The 18,975-nt window shown below is 45.4% G+C and overlaps 1 protein-coding gene across 1 annotated transcript; it reads right to left on the bottom strand.

The window, feature by feature from the left end:
• Positions 1-743: 743 nt before the first annotated feature.
• LOC119365318 (probably inactive leucine-rich repeat receptor-like protein kinase IMK2) lies at positions 744-3,778 on the bottom strand. The gene is made up of 2 exons (XM_037630939.1): positions 2,936-3,778; positions 744-1,632 (listed from the first exon to the last, which is right to left on the bottom strand). Exons 1-2 carry the CDS (start codon positions 3,444-3,446, stop codon positions 1,058-1,060), a joined length of 1,086 nt encoding a protein of 361 aa, XP_037486836.1. The 5' UTR covers positions 3,447-3,778; the 3' UTR covers positions 744-1,057.
• Between the last annotated feature and the right edge of the window lie 15,197 nt (positions 3,779-18,975).

Raw genomic sequence — 18,975 nt, 5'->3', positions numbered from 1 at the left:
TGCACGGTGATAAAGCACGTGCCAGGAACATGAGCACATGGAGGCCTCTCGAGTTGTGTAGATTTCCTCATGTGCCCCCGGTAAATCCAGTTGCTATTGTTCTGTGAACGGTGTGGCGGAGTCAAGATCGCGGAATTGTTTATCAGCTATACGGATCACGCGGAATCAGCCTCTGACACTGCCATCGCAAGGTGGCATTTTCCCATCAGATGGTGATGCTAAGATGACCAGGGCCACATGGCTGGCCTGATCTCTTCTGTGGCATGTCTCTTTCACATACTGAACACTGAACCCAGGTTTGGCTCTTAGCCAAGGATTTCTGTAGCCGGTGTTAAAACAAATCAAAACTTACCAAACTCTAGGTTTTACTGTTATTGCGCACTCTCCTCTCTAAATTACCAAATTGCGTTTTCAGGCCTAGTGAGTCATACTGTTCTTGTGACCGCAGTGCCGGTGTAAATGGTAAAAAAAACCAGACGTTTTAGCACTGAAAACATTGCAGGTAGCCGTCCAGTCCTACAGACACTAGAGCAGAGGTTGGCATGCATGTTTGGGCCCGCCAAAAAGGCCAACGTTTGAGGCCGGCAATCCAACAACAGTAAAGAGATGTCGCCGCTTAGTGCTGCCAAAAGGGGCGACACCCCCCTTTGATCAGTGCCCATTTGGAACAAGGAAGGAGTCACATATCAAACAACAACCAGGAAAGTGACCTTGTGAGTGACCAGTGCAAACAACCACCTCCGTAAGCTCAAAAGATGAAGGATCCATACATAGCGGTACCTTCTACTAAGTGGTTACATAGTATAATTCAGGTGAGGTCTACAGAATACAGTCAGAAGAACGTTACGCCTCATTTGTCGAAAGCTTAAGCTTTAAAGTGCACGGAAGCTATACAGACCGGTAACCCCCTATCACTCTCTCCAGTCCCTGGTAGTACAAACCCTCTATGAAATAACAAACGGGTAATACACTTATAAATACTAATACTACCCTGCTGGTATATAGTTTAACACCTTCTAATTAGTACGCGAGTAATCCGACATTCGGCGTGCTTCGGTCACCTTGATATCTCCTCCAGCCTCTTCAGGATCCGTTTCGAATCCGGTCTCAAGGACGGCGAAGGGTTGCAGCAAGCCGTCGCGAGCTCGAAGAACGCGTTGAGCTTCGCCTCATTCCCGGAGTTCTTGCTCTGCTGAATCAGCCCGGAACCGAACGCGTCCGCGATCTTCCTCTCGAGGACCAGATCTTTGAAAGAGGCTGGCAAGTGGATGTCGCGGGCATTCGGCGAGCCATCCACCTCCTTCTGAGCGAGCATTTCCAGCAGGATCACCCCCAGGCTGTAGACGTCGCTCTCCCTCGTCACCTCCCTCATCTTGATCAGCTCAGGGGCCTTGTAGCCTTGCATCGCGGCGGTCTCGAGCATGTCCTGTGCGGCCGCGGGGTTCAGCAGGAGGTAGAGCCCGAAGTCTGATACCCTGGGCTGGAAATCGGCGTCGAGCATGATGTTGCTTGTCTTGAGGTTGCCATGGATGATCGGCTTCTGCGATCTTGTGTGAAGGTGGTCCAGCCCCTTGACGATGCCGATGGATAGCTTGCAGATTATCTCCCATCGTTGTGAATCATTGATTCCCTCTGCAGGTAAAAATTAAACGGGAAATGTCAGATAGTGCAGAGAATGCATGGGATGCTAGTATATCATGATTTGAGATCTGACGGTAACTAGCAAAGTTACTGACGTGCTGACACCAGTAGTGGGAAAATCTCATGGTAAGACCGGACTGGCAGCCCAACGTAAAGGCCGACACATTTTCAACTCAATCGTGCAGTACAATATAAATGCAATAGAGTCATAAAATTTGAAACTGTTCAAACCAGAACCTTGTGGTAGGGAACCAGCTTGCAATCGTACAAGAAATGTACTAGTAGCATAGAGGACCATTTGGACATGTCCTTTCCAAACCCTCACAAGGATAAAAAACAGATACCTCAAAAGTTATTGACAACAAAAAGTCAAAAACCACAGAAATTGTTTTCTGTAAAAGATAATCATCATCTTTAGAAGTCTTTCTCAATGTGATCAATTGATGGATCAACAGATAAAACATGTTCAATAAGAGCATATAATTCAACTACTACACTGAAAATGAGAGCTGAAAGATGCAGGGAGCACAAACAGCTCAGAAAAATCAACCTCATAAATGTCATAAAAGTAGTTGCAAACACTTCATATAAGAAAAAAAAATTAGGGAAGAAAGGGTTTTTCCTTTTTAGGGAAGAAATCATTTCTCTTTAATAATGAAATAACTCGTAAAATATGCTTGGAAATGAATGTTTCCCCAGAAACACTGTCTTTTTTTGCGAGGGCCCAGAAACATTGATTTGATATAACTGAGCAACACAGATCAACACTGAAAAACAAATGAGGCTGCTACAGGTGACCCAATATTCATATGTCCTTCAGAAACATGAAGATCATATGCTAAGCAAAGTGTCCCAGCCAACAACTCCAACCAGTAAAAGTTCACAAACACCTTTATCAACTATTGAGCTGTCCCGTGGTCTGGTAAACTTCACGACAAAAGTACAAAGTGTAGCAGTGAAGACACATGGCTAAAGGTAACAAAAATCACTCTGCAAGGCTGTTGCTCAATCGTTGCAGCATTATTGGAAGTACGCATTCGTGCTAAATCTGAATCAGATGAGCAGAATAATCGACCAAATCAAACAGAGAGGATTTTCAGTTAATTTCCCGGGAAACCAGAGACGAAGCAGAGCTAATTATGATGCTGGCACATAAATCAGCAAATTTATTACAGTTTCAGCTGATTGTGACGGATTATTTGGCATGATTAGTCTTACTCAAGGTAAACTTGGCTCGAACGCAAAGCAGTGGAAGTAATTGCACGCTATGGAGCAACGTAAGTAAAGGGCAAACCTTGCAAGAAGCGGCGGAGCGAGCCGGCGGCGTAGAAGGGGTGCACGAGCAGCTTCTCCCCACGCGGGCCGACGTAGAGCGCGCGGATCGGCACGAGATTCGGGTGCTGCACGGCGCCGAGCAGCCGCGCGGCGGCCGCGGCCTCCTCGGCGCCCGCGGAGCAGACGGGCCGGAGGAACCGGAGCAGGGCCACGGCCTCGCCGGAGCTGAGCCCGGCGCGGTACAGCGTGCTGTGCGCCGACTTGGCGACCACCTCGCCGGGCGCCTCCAGGATGGCGGCCACGGTGAGCCCCTCGCCGCCGGGGAACGTGAGCAGCTCCTCCCCGACGCCGGTGCCGTAGGCGCTGGACCCGCCCGCCTGGAGGCGGTCGGCCCTGGCCCCGTGCGAGGGCAGCACCGCGCGGCCGCGGCGGCGGCGGCGCCGGTAGCAGCGGACGGAGTAGCAGAGGAAGAGCGCGACTATGACGCCCAGGACCGTGAAGAGGACGGCATTGACGAGTTTCCTCGGCATTGCTCCGCTCCGGCGGCGTGCTCGGCTCCGGGGAACAATGGGGGAGGAATTCTGGGGTAATATACGGCAGATTGGTAGGGTTTGGTGCCCTCGGGAGAAAGGTTTGTGCTTGGGCGCTCCCTCCTCCTTTCCCTGCCCCTTTTCGTGATTCTTTCCCTTGCGGTGGAGATCTCTCTCTGGCTCTGGCCTGTTGGGGGAGCTGGCTGCTCCCTTTTGTTGTGTGTGACAGTGTCAGCTAAGCTAATGGTGGTATTCTTTGGGGTAATATTGGGGTGGAAGCTAGCTTGGGATGCTTCTCGTGTTGAGGGAGAGCGATGGATCCGTTCTTTTTCTTGCTTGGACTTTGGGTTTTATGTGGATGTGGATAATAAGTGCGTTCATGATGGCAATGGACGTACGACCCATGAATAGTGTGGGCAACAGGACCCTAAATCTGTGAGGCCCCTAACTTCATAGTTGCGTGCGTCATCGAGTACACTTGATTACCTCATGTCATGTGGCACTATGGCACTATAGACCCTATGCCCGAGCCAGAGTAGGGTCATGTGATGGCTAGCCAGGCCAGGTTTAAAATACTCTGAAGGGAGTCTCATGAGTGATGGCATGTAAAAAAACTTTCTTTTAATCCCAGAAAGCAAATTTGTATTTACTCCCTCTGTTAACTTTTTACAAGATGTTTTAAAGTCTGAGAGGGTGTCGGAAAACATTTTAGGACATGTACAATGGTGGCATATGGATATAGATGTTCCATAAGAAAAAAGTAGGTTGAGGCATTTACATTGATTTTTTCTCTTCAGTGCAAACCGCTAGTGGGTATCATCAAGGGAAAAAAATAGAGACTCCGGTACACATGCATCTCTATTTTCCACTCCTACTTTTCATCTTTTTGCATTGGACCATATTTTTTCTCTCCCAACACCCACCTCTTGCTGAGCGCTACACCATCTGAACCTACATCCGATCCTACATGGCATGTTGGACATCACCCTGGGACTATGCATTGGTCATGCCCTTATATTAAGTTACAGAGGGAGCAGATCACAAACTTAAATGTTAAACATTTGCATTCAGGTTTTATTGTGCAAACAATTCGCCATGATTCTACTCTCGGCAATGGTGAACCCGACCCGTAGATGTGCGGTTAGCTGAGCCCAGAACCTTTTAGCAAATCCTTCATATGCATGCTAGTATTTTTATAAAAGAAAAAAAAATAAAACTATGTAAAATATGTGATGAGCGTATCTTTGACACCACGAGGTCATCATCGTGCTGCCACCAAGAAAAAGGTTGCATGATCGGTCAAACACCATGCAACCTAACATTTAGATCACAAACATTCACGTTGACGTTCTATTGAGCGAATCTTTCGCCACGGTTGTACCCTAGGCACGACGAGTGGTGGGAGGAGTGATCTAGGGAGTACAAGGAGGAAGGGGGCAGTTGACCGGTGATGGCAATGTTTAGGGCGATGCTCACCCCTTAGAGGCTAAAAGGAATGTGAAGAGGAATATTTACGACCCCAGAACGTTGTGCATGCGGCGAGTTGGTTCATGCCAATGTGGAATGACAACAGGCAAATCCGCGTCGTGGTATGGCTGATCCCCCCGATGATCGTGTTGATGGTCTAAAGTGGGATTACATCTCACCCGTCTGCTAGCGCCACTCCGGCTTAACTTGCACTACTGGATGTGGTGACTTTGGCAAGATCCACCATCAAGGTGATGATTGGGAAACTTCTTCATGTCGAGGTGAAACTCTTGTTTTGGCCTTTATTTGCCGAGTTCAACAGCAACGAGATTGTGTCGTTATCTTGTTGAAGACATTTGTCTCCTTATGTGTTGGCCTTCAGCGGTTAGCCGCTCCAACCAAGATGAAAGTTCTTGTCCTTCCCGTCTGCGGCTGGACATTGCAACGATAGCGAGTGAAGCTTATCAATTTTTAAAGGCGTTGTTGCAAAATAAGCCGACATGGTCGTGTGTGTTGATTCCATATCTTGTAATGACTCTACCTGTGACGCCCCCGATTCAATCGTACACTAATCATGCACGCAAACGTGTACGATCAAGATCAGGGACTCACGGGAAGATATGACAACACAACTCTAAAAGTAAAATAAGTCATACGAGCATCATATTACAAGCCAGGGGCCTTGAGGGCTCGAATACAAGTGCTCGAACATAAACGAGTCAGCGGGAGCAACAATATCTGATCACAAACTGAGATACAGATCGAAAGAGGCGTAGGCCTCCTGCCTGGGATCCTCCTAAACTACTCCTGGTCGTCGGCGGCCTGAACGTAGTAGTAGGCACCCTTGGTGTAGTAGGGGTCGTCGTCGACGGTGGCGTCTGGCTCCTGGGCTCCAGCATCTGGTTGCGACGTCCGAGAAGAAGAGGAAAAAAGGGGAAAAGAGGGAGCGAAGCAACCGTGAGTACTCATCCAAAGTACTCGCAAGCAAGGATCTACACTACATATGCATGAGTATATGTGTAAAGAGGCAATATCAATGGACTGAACTGCAGAATGCCAGAATAAGAGGGGGACAGCTAATCCTACCGAAGACTATGCTTCTCGCAGCCTCCATCTTGCAGCATGTAGAAGAGGGTAGATGGTAAGTTCACCAAGTATCATCGCATAGCATAATCCTACCCGGCGATCCTCCCCTCGTCGCCCTGTGGGAAAGCGATCACCAGGATGTTTGTGGAACTTGTCTGGGTGTGTTTTATTAAGTATCTGGTTCTAGTTTTCATAAGGTTAAGGTACAACACCGAGTCATCCTTTTACCAAGGGACACGGCTATTCGAATAGATAAACTTCCCTGCAGGGGTGCACCACATTTCCCAACACGCTCGATCTGGATCTAGGAACAACCGCAACACCAGACCGGTACTACCGTTGATCAAACTATACTGTTGTATCACTACAAAAAGCATGTCTACTGCACTACTACTCTCCTATAATTCCCTCTTGCAGCGGTTTAGCCAATAATCTCATGAACTACACATGCATCTCCCCAAGACCTAGAAGCAAACGAACGGAACAAAAAGGGAAGAACTTGGGGAAATACTGGTGTCCATGGCAAGAGTGCGAGGTGGGGAATGATCCCACTGGCTGGAATGCGAGGAGAGCAGTCGGAGACAGAGATCCGGCGAGGTCCTCCGGCGCCGTTCTTGGGCAGGAAAGAGAGAGAGAGAGAGAGACGGGATAGGGAAAAGAGATGAATGGGTATGGGGGAGTTGGAACCCCCTGCCTCGCTCTTAACCCCCACCCGCTCACGACGGCGCGGTAGTACTGCGGATCATCGTGGTAGTACCGCCCGGGCGGAAGTACCACACAAAGGGCGGTAGTACCGCTCTTCGAGCGGCAGTAAAAAATTACTACCACGATGGAAGTGGTAGTACCGTGCCGGGGATGCACCTGTGCAGGCACATGGCAACCCATCTCCAGCGATAGTACCGTGGCAATCCACGGTAGTACTGCGAGCCCAAGGAGTGCAAGTTTCGACAAGAACAAAAGAACATGGCCTTTGCAATGCCACCTTCAAGCAACCGGACACACAAAAGAGCTAAACACACTAGGCAAATCAAATACACACACGACTCAGAGGAAAAGGAAAAAGACAACAATAACCAAACACGAAACACAACCTCTCCAGGGAGAGGGTGGTGGCCGGAGCCACCTATGTTTGAGTCAATTGGTATGGCACCGCAAAGAATTATCCTTGGGCCCATGACCAAAACTTGTCTTTGAAGCACAAGTACTATCAAGGATGGCTAATGTGAAAGAGGTGCTCAATTTATGCATAATGGGGGGAGGGAGAGTTCATTGAGAGAACAACACTCCCCCCATGTCCATGCCTACACCTAAACAAGATATTTCTTCAAGCTACATTGCTCGAATCAATGATATTTAGCTCATGCCTTAACTTGCAAAATCTTGCTTCATCCAAGGGCTTCGTGAATATATCTACAAGGTTATCATGAGTGTTGACATACTTGAGCTTGATCTCCCCTCGCCTAATGTGATCCCGGATGAAGTGATACCGAATCTCAATATGCTTCGTCTTGAAGTGTTGCACCGGGTTGAGAGAGATCTTGATCGCACTTTCATTATCACACCAAAGAGGAACTTCATCACAAATGACACCGTAATCCTTCAAAGTTTGCCTCATCCATAGAAGTTGAGCACAACAACTACCGACAGCCACATACTCCGCTTCGGTGGACGAGAGAGATACACAACTTTGCTTCTTAGAAGACCAACTCACCAAAGAGCAACCAAGAAATTGGCACCCTCTGTAGGTGGACTTCCTATCCACTCTGTCTCCCGCCCAATCTGAGTTTGAATAGCCCAAAAGGTTGAAGTTGGCTCCTCTTGGGTACCATAAGCCAAAGTTTGGGGTATGAGCCAAATATCAAAAGATTCACTTGACCGCCACATAGTGACTTTCCTTAGGTGCGGCTTGAAACCGTGCACAAATTCCCACACTTAACATGATATCCGGTCTAGATGCACAAAGGTAAAGCAACCAATCATGGAGCGATATACCTTTTGATCCACCGCTTTACCATTGGGATCTATGTCAAGTTGGCATTTGACAGACATTGGAGTGGAGGCCGGCTTGACATCACTTAGCTTGAATCTCTTGAGCATGTCTTGAGTGTATTTGGCTTAGTTGATGAAGGTGTCTTCTCTTCTTTGCTTGATTTCGAACCTGAGAAAGAACTTCAACTCTCCCATCATGGACATATTGAACTTTGAGGTCATGAGAGCGACAAATTCCTCATTGAAAGCTTTGTTAGGGGAACCAAAGATAGTATCATCAACATATAGTTGGCATACAAACAACTCACCTTTAACCTTCTTAGTAAAAAGAGTGGGGTCGATTTTCCCAATTTGAAACCCACGATCTTGCAACAACTCGGTAAGATGCTCATACCATGCACGTGGGGCTTGTTTAAGGCCATAGAGTGCCTTGTCGAGTTGGTACACATGATCGGGGAAATAGGGATCCTCGAACCCCGGGGGTTGTTTGACATACACCAACTCATTAGGACCATTAAGAAAAGCACTCTTCACATCCATTTGTTGCAACTTGAAGTTATGATGAGAAGTATAAGCAATCAACAAACGAATAGATTCAAGGCGAGCAACGGGAGCAAAGGTTTCATCGTAGTCGATACCCTTGACTTGGGAGTAGCCTTGTGCTACCAAACGAGCCTTGTTGCGAACAATGATCCCATGAGCATCTTGCTTTTCTTGAATATCCACTGAAGGAAATATGCCCTAGAGGCAATAATAAAGTTATTATTTATTTCCTTATTTCATGATAAATGTTTATTATTCATGTTAGAATTGTATTAACCGGAAACATGATACATGTGTGAATACATAGACAAACATATAGTCACTAGTATGACTCTACTTGACTAGCTCATTAATCAAAGATGGTTTTGTTTCCTAACCATAGACATGTGTTGTCATTTGATTAATGAGGTCACATCATTAGGAGAATGATGTGATTGACATGACCCATTCCGTTAGCCTAGCACTTGATCGTTTAGTATGTTGCTATTGCTTTCTTCATGACTTATACATGTTCCTGTAACTACGAGATTATGCAACTCTCGTTTACCGGAGGAACACTTTGGATGCTACCAAACGTCACAATGTAACTGGGTGATTATAAAGGAGTACTACAGGTGTCTCCAAAGGTATATGTTGGGTTGGCGTATTTCGAGATTATGTTTTGTCACTCCGATTGTCGGAGAGGTATCTCTGGGCCCTCTCGGTAATGCACATCACTATAAGCCTTGCAAGCAATGTGACTAATGAGTTAGTTGTGGGATGATGCATTATGTAATGAATAAAGAGACTTGCCGGTAACGAGATTGAACTAGGTATTGGATACCGACGATCGAATCTGGGGCAAGTAACATGCTGATGACAAAGGGAACAACGTATGTTGTTATGCGGTTTGACCGATAAAGATCTTCGTAGAATATGTAGGAGCCAATATGGGCATCCAGGTTCCGCTATTGGTTATTGACCAAGAATAGTTCTAGGTCATGTCTACATAGTTGTCGAACCCGTAGGGTCCGCACGCTTAAGGTTTCGATGACAGTTATATTATGAGTTTATGAGTTTTGATGTACCGAAGGAGTTCGGAGTTCCGAATGAGATTGGGGACATGACGAGGAGTCTCGAAATGGTCGAGACATAAAGATCGATATATTGAACGACTATATTCGGAGTTCGGAAAGGTTCCGAGTGATTCGGGTATTTTTCGGAGTACCAGAGAGTTACGGGAATTCGTCGGGGAGTATATGGGCCTTATTGGGCCATACGGGAATAGAGGAGAGAGGCCGAAAGGAAGGAGGCGCGCAGCCCCCCTCTGGTCCGAATTGGACAAGGGGTGCGGCCCCCTTTTCCTTCCTCCTCTCCCCCTCTTTCCCCCTTCTCCTACTCCAACAAGGAAGGAGGGAGTCCTACTCCCGGTGGGAGTAGGACTCCCCTTGGCGCGCCCCTCCTAGGCCGGCCGGCCCCTCCCCCCTTGCTCCTTTATATACGGGGGCAGGAGGGCACCCCACAACAACACAAGTTGATCTACGGATCGTTCCTTAGCCGTGTGCGGTGCCCCCCTCCACCATATTCCACCTCGGTCATATCGTCGCGGAGTTTAGGCGAAGCCCTGCGCCGGTAGAACATCATCATCGTCACCATGCCGTCGTGCTGACGGAACTCATCCCCGAAGCTTTGCTGGATCGGAGCCCGGGGATCGTCATCGAGCTGAACGTGTGCTGAACTCGGAGGTGCCGTATGTTCGGTGCTTGGATCGATCGGATCGAGAAGACGTACGACTACATCAACCGCGTTGTGCTAACGCTTCCGCTTACGGTCTACGAGGGTACGTGGACAACACTCTACCCTCTCGTTGCTATGCCATCACCATGATCTTGCGTGTGCGTAGGAACTTTTTTGAAATTACTACGTTCCCCAACAGTGGCATCCGAGCCTAGGTTTTATGCGTTGATGTTATATGCACGAGTAGAACACAAGTGAGTTGTGGGCGATACAAGTCATACTGCTTACCAGCATGTCACACTTTGGTTCGGCGGTATTGTTGGATGAAGCGGCCCGGACCGACATTACGCGTATGCTTACGTGAGACTGGTTTTACCGCCGTGCTTTGCACACAGGTGACTAGCGGGTGTCAGTTTCTCCAACTTTAGTTGAACCGAGTGTGGCTACGCCCGGTCCTTGAGAAGGTTAAAACAACACCAACTTGACGAACTATCGTTGTGGTTTTGATGCGTAGGTAAGAATGGTTCTTGCTCAGCCCGTAGCAGCCACGTAAAACTTGCAACAACAAAGTAGAGGACGTCTAACTTGTTTTTGCAGGGCATGTTGTGATGTGATATGGTCAAGACGTGATGAGATATAAGTTGTTGTATGAGATGATCATGTTTTGTTGAAGTTATCGGCAACTGGCAGAAGCTCTATAGTTGTCTCTTTGTTGCATAAGATGCAAGTGCCAAATAATTGCTTTACTTTATCGCTGTGCGATAGCAATAGTTGCAAGAGCCATAGTTGGCGAGACGACCATGTGACGACACATTGATATAGATCAAGATGATGAAGATCATGGTGTCGTGCCGGTGACGATAGAGATCATGACAATACTTTGGAGATGGAGATCAAAGGCGCAAGATGATCATGGCCATATCATGTCACATATTTTGATTGCATATGATGTTTATCTGTTATACATCTTATTCTGTTTTGTTTGACGGTAGCATTATAAGATGATCTCTCACTAATTATCAAGAAGTATTCTCCCTGAGTATGCACCGTTGCCAAAGTTCGTCGTGCCCAGACACCACGTGATGATCGGGTGTGATAAACTCTACGTCCATCTACAACGGGTGCAAGCCAGTTTTGCACACGCGGAATACTCAGGTTAAACTTGACGAGCCAAGCATATGCAGATATGAGGTCGAGCGTGAATCATATAGTAGATATGATCAACATAATGATGTTCACCATTGAAAGCTACTCCATTTCACGTGATGATCGGTTATGGTTTAGTTGATTTGGATCACGTGATCACTTAGAGGATTAGAGGGATGTATTTCTAAGTAGGAGTTCTTAAGTAATATGATTAATTGAACTTTAATTTATCATGAACTTAGTCCTGGTAGTATTTTGCAAATTATGTTGTAGATCAATAGCTTGCGCTGTTGCTTTCATATGTTTATTTTTATGTTCCTAGAGAAAATTGTGTTGAAAGATGTTAGTAGCAATGATGCGGATTGGATCCGTGATCTGAGGTTTATCCTCATTGCTGCACAGAAGAATTATGTCCTTAATGCACCGCTAGGTGACAGACCTATTGCAGGAGTAGATGCAGACGTTATGAACGTTTGGCTAGCTCAATATGATGACTACTTGATAGTTTTGTGCACCATGCTTTATGGCTTAGAATCGGGACTTCAAAAACGTTTTGAGCGTCATGGACCATATGAGATGTTCCAGGAGTTGAAGTTAATATTTCAAGCAAATACCCGAGTTGAGAGATATGAAGTCTCCAACAAGTTCTATAGCTAAAAGATGGAGGAGAATCGCTTAACTAGTGAGCATGTGCTCAGATTGTCTGGGTACTACAATCGCTTGAATCAAGTGGGAGTTAATCCTCCAGATAAGATAGTGATTGACAGAATTCTCTAGTCACCACCACCAAGTTAGTAGAACTTCGTGATGAACTATAATGCAAGGGATGACGAAAACGATTCCCGAGCTCTTCGTGATGCTGAAATCGACGAAGGTAGAAATCAAGAAAGAGCATCAAGTGTTGATGATTGACAAGACCACTAGTTTCAAGAAAAGGGCAAAGGGAAAGAAAGGGAACTTCAAGCAGAATGGCAAGCAAGTTGTCACTCTCGCGAAGAAGCCCAAAGCTGGACCAAAGCCTGAAACTGAGTGATTATACTGCAAAGGAAATGGTCACTAGAAGCAGAAATGCCTTGAATATTTGGTGGATAAGAAGGATGGCAAAGTGAACAAGGGTATATTTGATATACATGTTATTGATGTGTACCTTACTAGTGTTTATAGTAACCCCTGAGTATTTGATACTTGTTCGGTTGCTAAGATTAGTAACTCGAAACAGGAGTTACAGAATAAACAGAGACTAGTTGAAGGGGAAGTGACAATGAGTGTTGGAAGTAGTTCCAAGATTGATATGATCATCATCACACACTCCCTATACTTTCGGGATTAGTGTTAAACCTAAATAAATGTTATTTGGCGTTTGCGTTGAGCATGAATATGATTTGATCATGTTTATTGCAATACAATTATTCATTTAAAGTCAAAGAATAATTGTTGTTCTGTTTACATGAATAAAACCTTCAATGGTCATACACCCAATGAAAATAGTTTGTTGGATCTCAATCGTAGTGATACACATATTCATAATGTTGAAGCCAAAAGATGCAAAGTTAATAATGATAGTGCAACTTATTTGTGGCACTGCCGTTTGGGTCATATCGGTGTAAAGCGCATGAAGAAACTCCATAAAGATGGATTTTTGAAATCACTTGGTTATGAATCATTTGATGCTTGCGAACCGTGCCCTTTGGGCAAGATGACTAAAACTCAGTTCTCCGGAACAATGGAACAAGCTACTGACTTATTGGAAATAATACATACCGATGTATGCGATCCAATGAGTGTTGATGCTCGTGGCAAGTATCGTTATTTTCTGACCTTCACAAGATGATTTGAGCAGATATGGGTATATCTACTTGATGAAACATAAGTCTAAAATAATTGAAAGGTTCAAAATTTTTTAGAGTGAAGTGGAAAAATCATCGTAACAAGAAAATAAAGTTTCTGCGATCTGATCGCGGAGATGAATATTTGAGTTACGAGTTTGGTCTTTAATTAAAACAATGTGGAATAGTTTCACAGCTCACGCCACCTGGAACACCACAATGTTATGGTGTGTCCGAACGTCGTAACCGCACTTTATTGGATATGGTGCGATCTATGATGTCTCTTATTGATTTACCATTATCGTTTTGGGGTTATGCATTAGAGACAGCTGCATTCACGTTAAAAGGGCACCATCTAAATCCGTTGAGACGACGCCTTATGAACTATGGTTTGGCAAGAAACCAAAGTTGTCGTTTCTTAAAAGTTTGGGGCTGCGATGCTTATGTGAAAAAGCTTCAACCAGATAAGCTCGAACCCAAATCGGAGAAGTGCGTCTTCATAGAATACCCAAAGGTAAACTATTGGGTACACCTTCTATCACAGATCCGAAGGCAAGTTATTCATTGCTAAAATGGATCCTTTCTAGAGAAGAAGTTTCTCTCGAAAGAAGTGAGTGGGAGGAAAGTAGAACTTGATGAGGTAACTGTACCTGCTCCCTTATTTGAAAGTAGTTCATCACAGAAATCTGTTCCTGTGACTACTACACCAATTAATGAGGAAGTTAATGATGATGATCATGAAACTTCAGATTAAGTTACTACAGAACCTCGTAGGTCTTCCAGAGTAAGATCTGCACCAGAGTGGTACGGTAATCCTGTTCTGGAAGTTATGTTACTAGACCATGACGAACCTATGAACTATGAAGAAGCGATGGTGAGCCCAGATTCCGCAAAATGGCTTGAGGCCATGAGATCTGAGATAAGATCCATGTATGAAAACAAAGTATGGACTTTGATTGACTTGCCCAATGATCGGCGAGACATTGAGATTAAATGGATCTTCAAGAGGAAGACGGACGTTGATAGTGTTACTATCTACAAAGCTAGAATTGTCGCAAAAGGTTTTCGACAAGTTCAAGGTGTTGACTATGATGAGAGTTTTTCACTCGTATCTATGCTTAAGTCTGTCTGAATCATGTTAGCAGTTGCCGCATTTTATGAAATCTGGCAAATGGATAAACAAAACTGCATTCCTTAATGGTTTTCTTAAAGAAGAGTTGTATATGATGCAACAAGAAGTTTTTGTCAATCCTAAAGGTGCTAACAAATTGTGCAAGCTCCAGCGATCCATCTATGGACTGGTGCAAGCATCTCGGAGTTGGAATATACGCTTTGATGAGTTGATCAAAGCATATGGTTTTATACAGACTTTTGAAGAAGCCTGTATTTACAAGAAAGTGAGTGGGAGCTCTGTAGCATTTCTAATATTATATGTGGATGACATATTGTTGATTGGAAATGATATAGAAATTCTGGATAGCATAAAAGGATACTTGAATAAAAGGTTTTTCAATGAAAGACCTCGGTGAAGCTGCTTACACATTGAGCATCAAGATCTATATAGATAGATCAAGACGCTTGATAAGTTTTTCAATAAGTACATACCTTGATAATTTTTTTGAAGTAGTTTAAAATGGAACAGTCAAAGAAAGAGTTCTTGCCTGTGTTGCAAGGTATGAAATTGAGTAAGACTCATATCCCGACCACAGCAGAAAATAGAAAGAGAATGAAAGTCATTCCCTATGCATCAGTCGTAGGTTCTATAAAAGTATGCCATGCTATGGACCAGAACTATTGTATACTCTGCCCTGGTTTGGCAAGGGAGTACAATAGTGATCTAAGAGTAGATCACTGGACATTGGTCAAAATTATCCTTAGTGGAATAAGGAGATGTTTCTCGATTATGGAGGTGATAAAAGAGTTCGTCGTAAAAGTTACATCGATGCAAACTTTTACATTGATCCAGATGACTCTAAGTCTCAATCTGGATACATATTGAAAGTGGAAGCAATTAGCTAGAGTAGCTCCGTGCAAAGCATTGTAGAGATAGAATATTTGCAAAATACATACGACTCTGTAATATGACAGACCCGTTGACTAAACCTCTCTCACGAGCAAAACATGATCATACCTTAGTACTCTTTGGGTGTTAATCACATAGTGATGTGAACTAGATTATTGACTCTAGTAAACCTTTTGGGTGTTGATCAGATGATGATGTGAACTATGGGTATTAATCACATGCAGATGTGAATATTGGTGTTAAATCACATAGCGATGTGAACTAGATTATTGACTCTAGTGCAAGTGGGAGACTGAAGGAAATATGCCCTAGAGGCAATAATAAAGTTATTATTTATTTCCTTATTTCATGATAAATGTTTATTATTCATGCTAGAATTGTATTAACCGGAAACATGATACATGTGTGAATACATAGACAAACATATAGTCACTAGTATGACTCTACTTGACTAGCTCATTAATCAAAGATGGTTTTGTTTCCTAACCATAGACATGTGTTGTCATTTGATTAATGAGGTCACATCATTAGGAGAATGATGTGATTGACATGACCCATTCCGTTAGCCTAGCACTTGATCGTTTAGTATGTTGCTATTGCTTTCTTCATGACTTATACATGTTCCTGTAACTATGAGATTATGCAACTCCCGTTTACCGGAGGAACACTTTGGGTGCTACCAAGCGTCACAACGTAACTGGGTGATTATAAAGGAGTACTACAGGTGTCTCCAAAGGTATATGTTGGGTTGGCGTATTTCGAGATTATGTTTTGTCACTCCGATTGTCGGAGAGGTATCTCTGGGCCCTCTCGGTAATGCACATCACTATAAGCCTTGCAAGCAATGTGACTAATGAGTTAGTTGCGGGATGATGCATTATGTAACGAGTAAAGAGACTTGCCGGTAACGAGATTGAACTAGGTATTGGATACCGACGATCGAATCTCGGGCAAGTAACATGCTGATGACAAAGGGAACAACGTATGTTGTTATGCGGTTTGACCGATAAAGATCTTCGTAGAATATGTAGGAGCCAATATGGGCATCCAGGTTCCGCTATTGGTTATTGACCAAGAATAGTTCTAGGTCATGTCTACATAGTTCTCGAACCCGTAGGGTCCGCACGCTTAAGGTTTCGATGACAGTTATATTATGAGTTTATGAGTTTTGATGTACCGAAGGAGTTCGGAGCCCCGAATGAGATCGGGGACATGACGAGGAGTCTTGAAATGGTCGAGACGTAAAGATCGATATATTGGACGACTATATTTGGAGTTCGGAAAGGTTCCGAGTGATTCGGGTATTTTTCGGAGTACCGGAGAGTTACGGGAATTCGCCGGGGAGTATATGGGCCTTATTGGGCCATACGGGAATAGAGGAGAGAGGCCGAAAGGAAGGAGGCGCGCAGCCCCCCTCTGGTCCGGATTGGACAAGGGGTGCGGCCCCCTTTTCCTTCCTCCTCTCCCCCTCTTTCCCCCTTCTCCTACTCCAACAAGGAAGGAGGGAGTCCTACTCCCGGTGGGAGTAGGACTCCCCTTGGCGCGCCCCTCCTAGGACGGCCGCCCCCTCCCCCCTTGCTCCTTTATATACGGGGGCAGGGGGGCACCCCACAACAACACAAGTTGATCTACGGATCGTTCCTTAGCCGTGTGCGGTGCCCCCCTCCACCATATTCCACCTCGGTCATATCGCCGCGGAGTTTAGGCGAAGCCCTGCGCCGGTAGAACATCATCATCGTCACCACGCCGTCGTGCTGACGGAACTCATCCCCGAAGCTTTGCTGGATCGGAGCCCGGGGATCGTCATCGAGCTGAACGTGTGCTGAACTCGGAGGTGCCGTACGTTCGGTGCTTGGATCGGTCGGATCGACAAGACGTACGACTACATCAACCGCGTTGTGCTAATGCTTCCGCTTACGGTCTACGAGGGTACGTGGACAACACTCTCCCCTCTCGTTCCTATGCCATCACCATGATCTTGCGTGTGCGTAGGAATTTTTTTGAAATTACTACGTTCCCCAACATCCACTTGGTTCCAATGACATTATAATTCCCCGTTGGCCTTGGCACCAATCTCCACACCTGGTTGTGCTCGAAGTTGTTGAGTTCTTCATGCATGGCATTGAGCCAATCCGGATCCTCGAGCGCCTCATAGACCTTTTGCGGTTCGACACAAGAGACAAACGTGTGATGTTCACAATAGTTTGCTAATTGTCTACGAGTGCTTACCCCCTTTATTAGGCTTCCAAACACATTCTTCATGAGATGATCTTTGGTTGTGAGCTTGGATGCAATCTTAGCGGCACGACGCTCCAATTCCTCCTCTGTAGTGTGATGATGAGTGGGAACTTGATCATCTTGAGCGCCATCTTGAGCTTGTTCTTGATCTTGATCTTGAACTTGCTCGGAAGGGAGAACTCGACCTTGGGCATCACTTGGTGGCTCACCACCATCTTGAGGTTGATCTTGTCCTTGATCTTGTTCACTTGGTTGAGGGCCTTCACTTTGTTCTTCGGAAGCGTGTGGGTCTTGTGTTGGTGATGGCTCCACTTGAGTGGAGCATTGTCCTTCTCCTTCAGCCACAAGGGGTTCCTCAATGGGTAGGATATGACCAACACCCATTCTTATTATGGCTTGGGGAGGAATTTCATCACTCACATCACAAGTACCACTTTGCTCCAGTTGGGAGTCGTTATTCTCGTCAAACTCCACGTTACACGTCTCCTCAATGAGTCCCGTGGACTTGTTGAGGACATGGTAAGCATGAGAGTTTGTATCATAACCAACAAATATGCCCTCATGAGCTCTAGCCTCAAATTTAGAAAAATGAACACCTTTCTTGAGAATGAAACACTTACAATCGAACACTCGGAAGTACTTGAGGTTGGGCTTGTTACCGGTGAGTATTTCATATGGAGTATCATTCAAACCTTTGCGGAGATAGAGCCGATTGGATGCATGACACGCGGTGTTGATGGCTTCGGCCCAAAAGTTGTAAGGAGACTTGAACTCCGCCATCATGGTCCTTGCCGCATCCATCAACGTCCGGTTCTTCCTCTCCGCTACACCATTTTGTTGAGGGGTGTATGGTGCGGAATATTGATGCTTGATCCCCTCATCACTAAGAAACTCATACAAGGTGTAGTTCTTGAACTCGGTGCCATTGTCACTCTTCCTCTTGAAGAAATATACCCAAGTGTACCTTGAGTAATCATCGACAATCACCAAGCAATACTTTCTACCCCCAAGACTATCAAAGGATGGAGGCCCAAAGAAATCCATGTGAAGGAGCTCCAAGGGTCTCTTCGAGTAGATGATAGTCGTGGGAGGGTGAGCCTTCTCATGTAACTTTCCTTCGATACAAGCACTGCAAGCACGACCTTTGGCAAAGCTAACATTTGTTAGTCCACGGACATGGTCCCCCTTGAGAAGACTTTGCAAAGATCTCATATTGACATGGGCTAGACAGCGATGCCAAAGCCACCCACGTCAACTTTAGCCATTAGGCATGTCGCGGTCTTAGTGGGTCGCTCCAAAAAGTTAATCACATAAAGACCATTCTCGACATGCCCAACAAAGGCTACTTTAAGAGTCTTGCTCCACAAGAGGGCCACGGTATCAATATCAAAGAATGTGGCAAAGCCCATGAGTGCAAGTTGACGAACGGAAAGTAAATTCTATGCAAGGGACTCAACAAGCATGACTTTCTCGATCGTGAGATCATGAGAAATGA

This window comes from Triticum dicoccoides, chromosome 2B (genome assembly GCF_002162155.2).
Source record: "Triticum dicoccoides isolate Atlit2015 ecotype Zavitan chromosome 2B, WEW_v2.0, whole genome shotgun sequence".
Lineage (NCBI taxonomy): Eukaryota > Viridiplantae > Streptophyta > Magnoliopsida > Poales > Poaceae > Triticum > Triticum dicoccoides.
The sequence above is the reverse complement of the archived record's forward strand: the minus strand, read 5'-3'. Positions and strand labels throughout refer to the sequence as shown.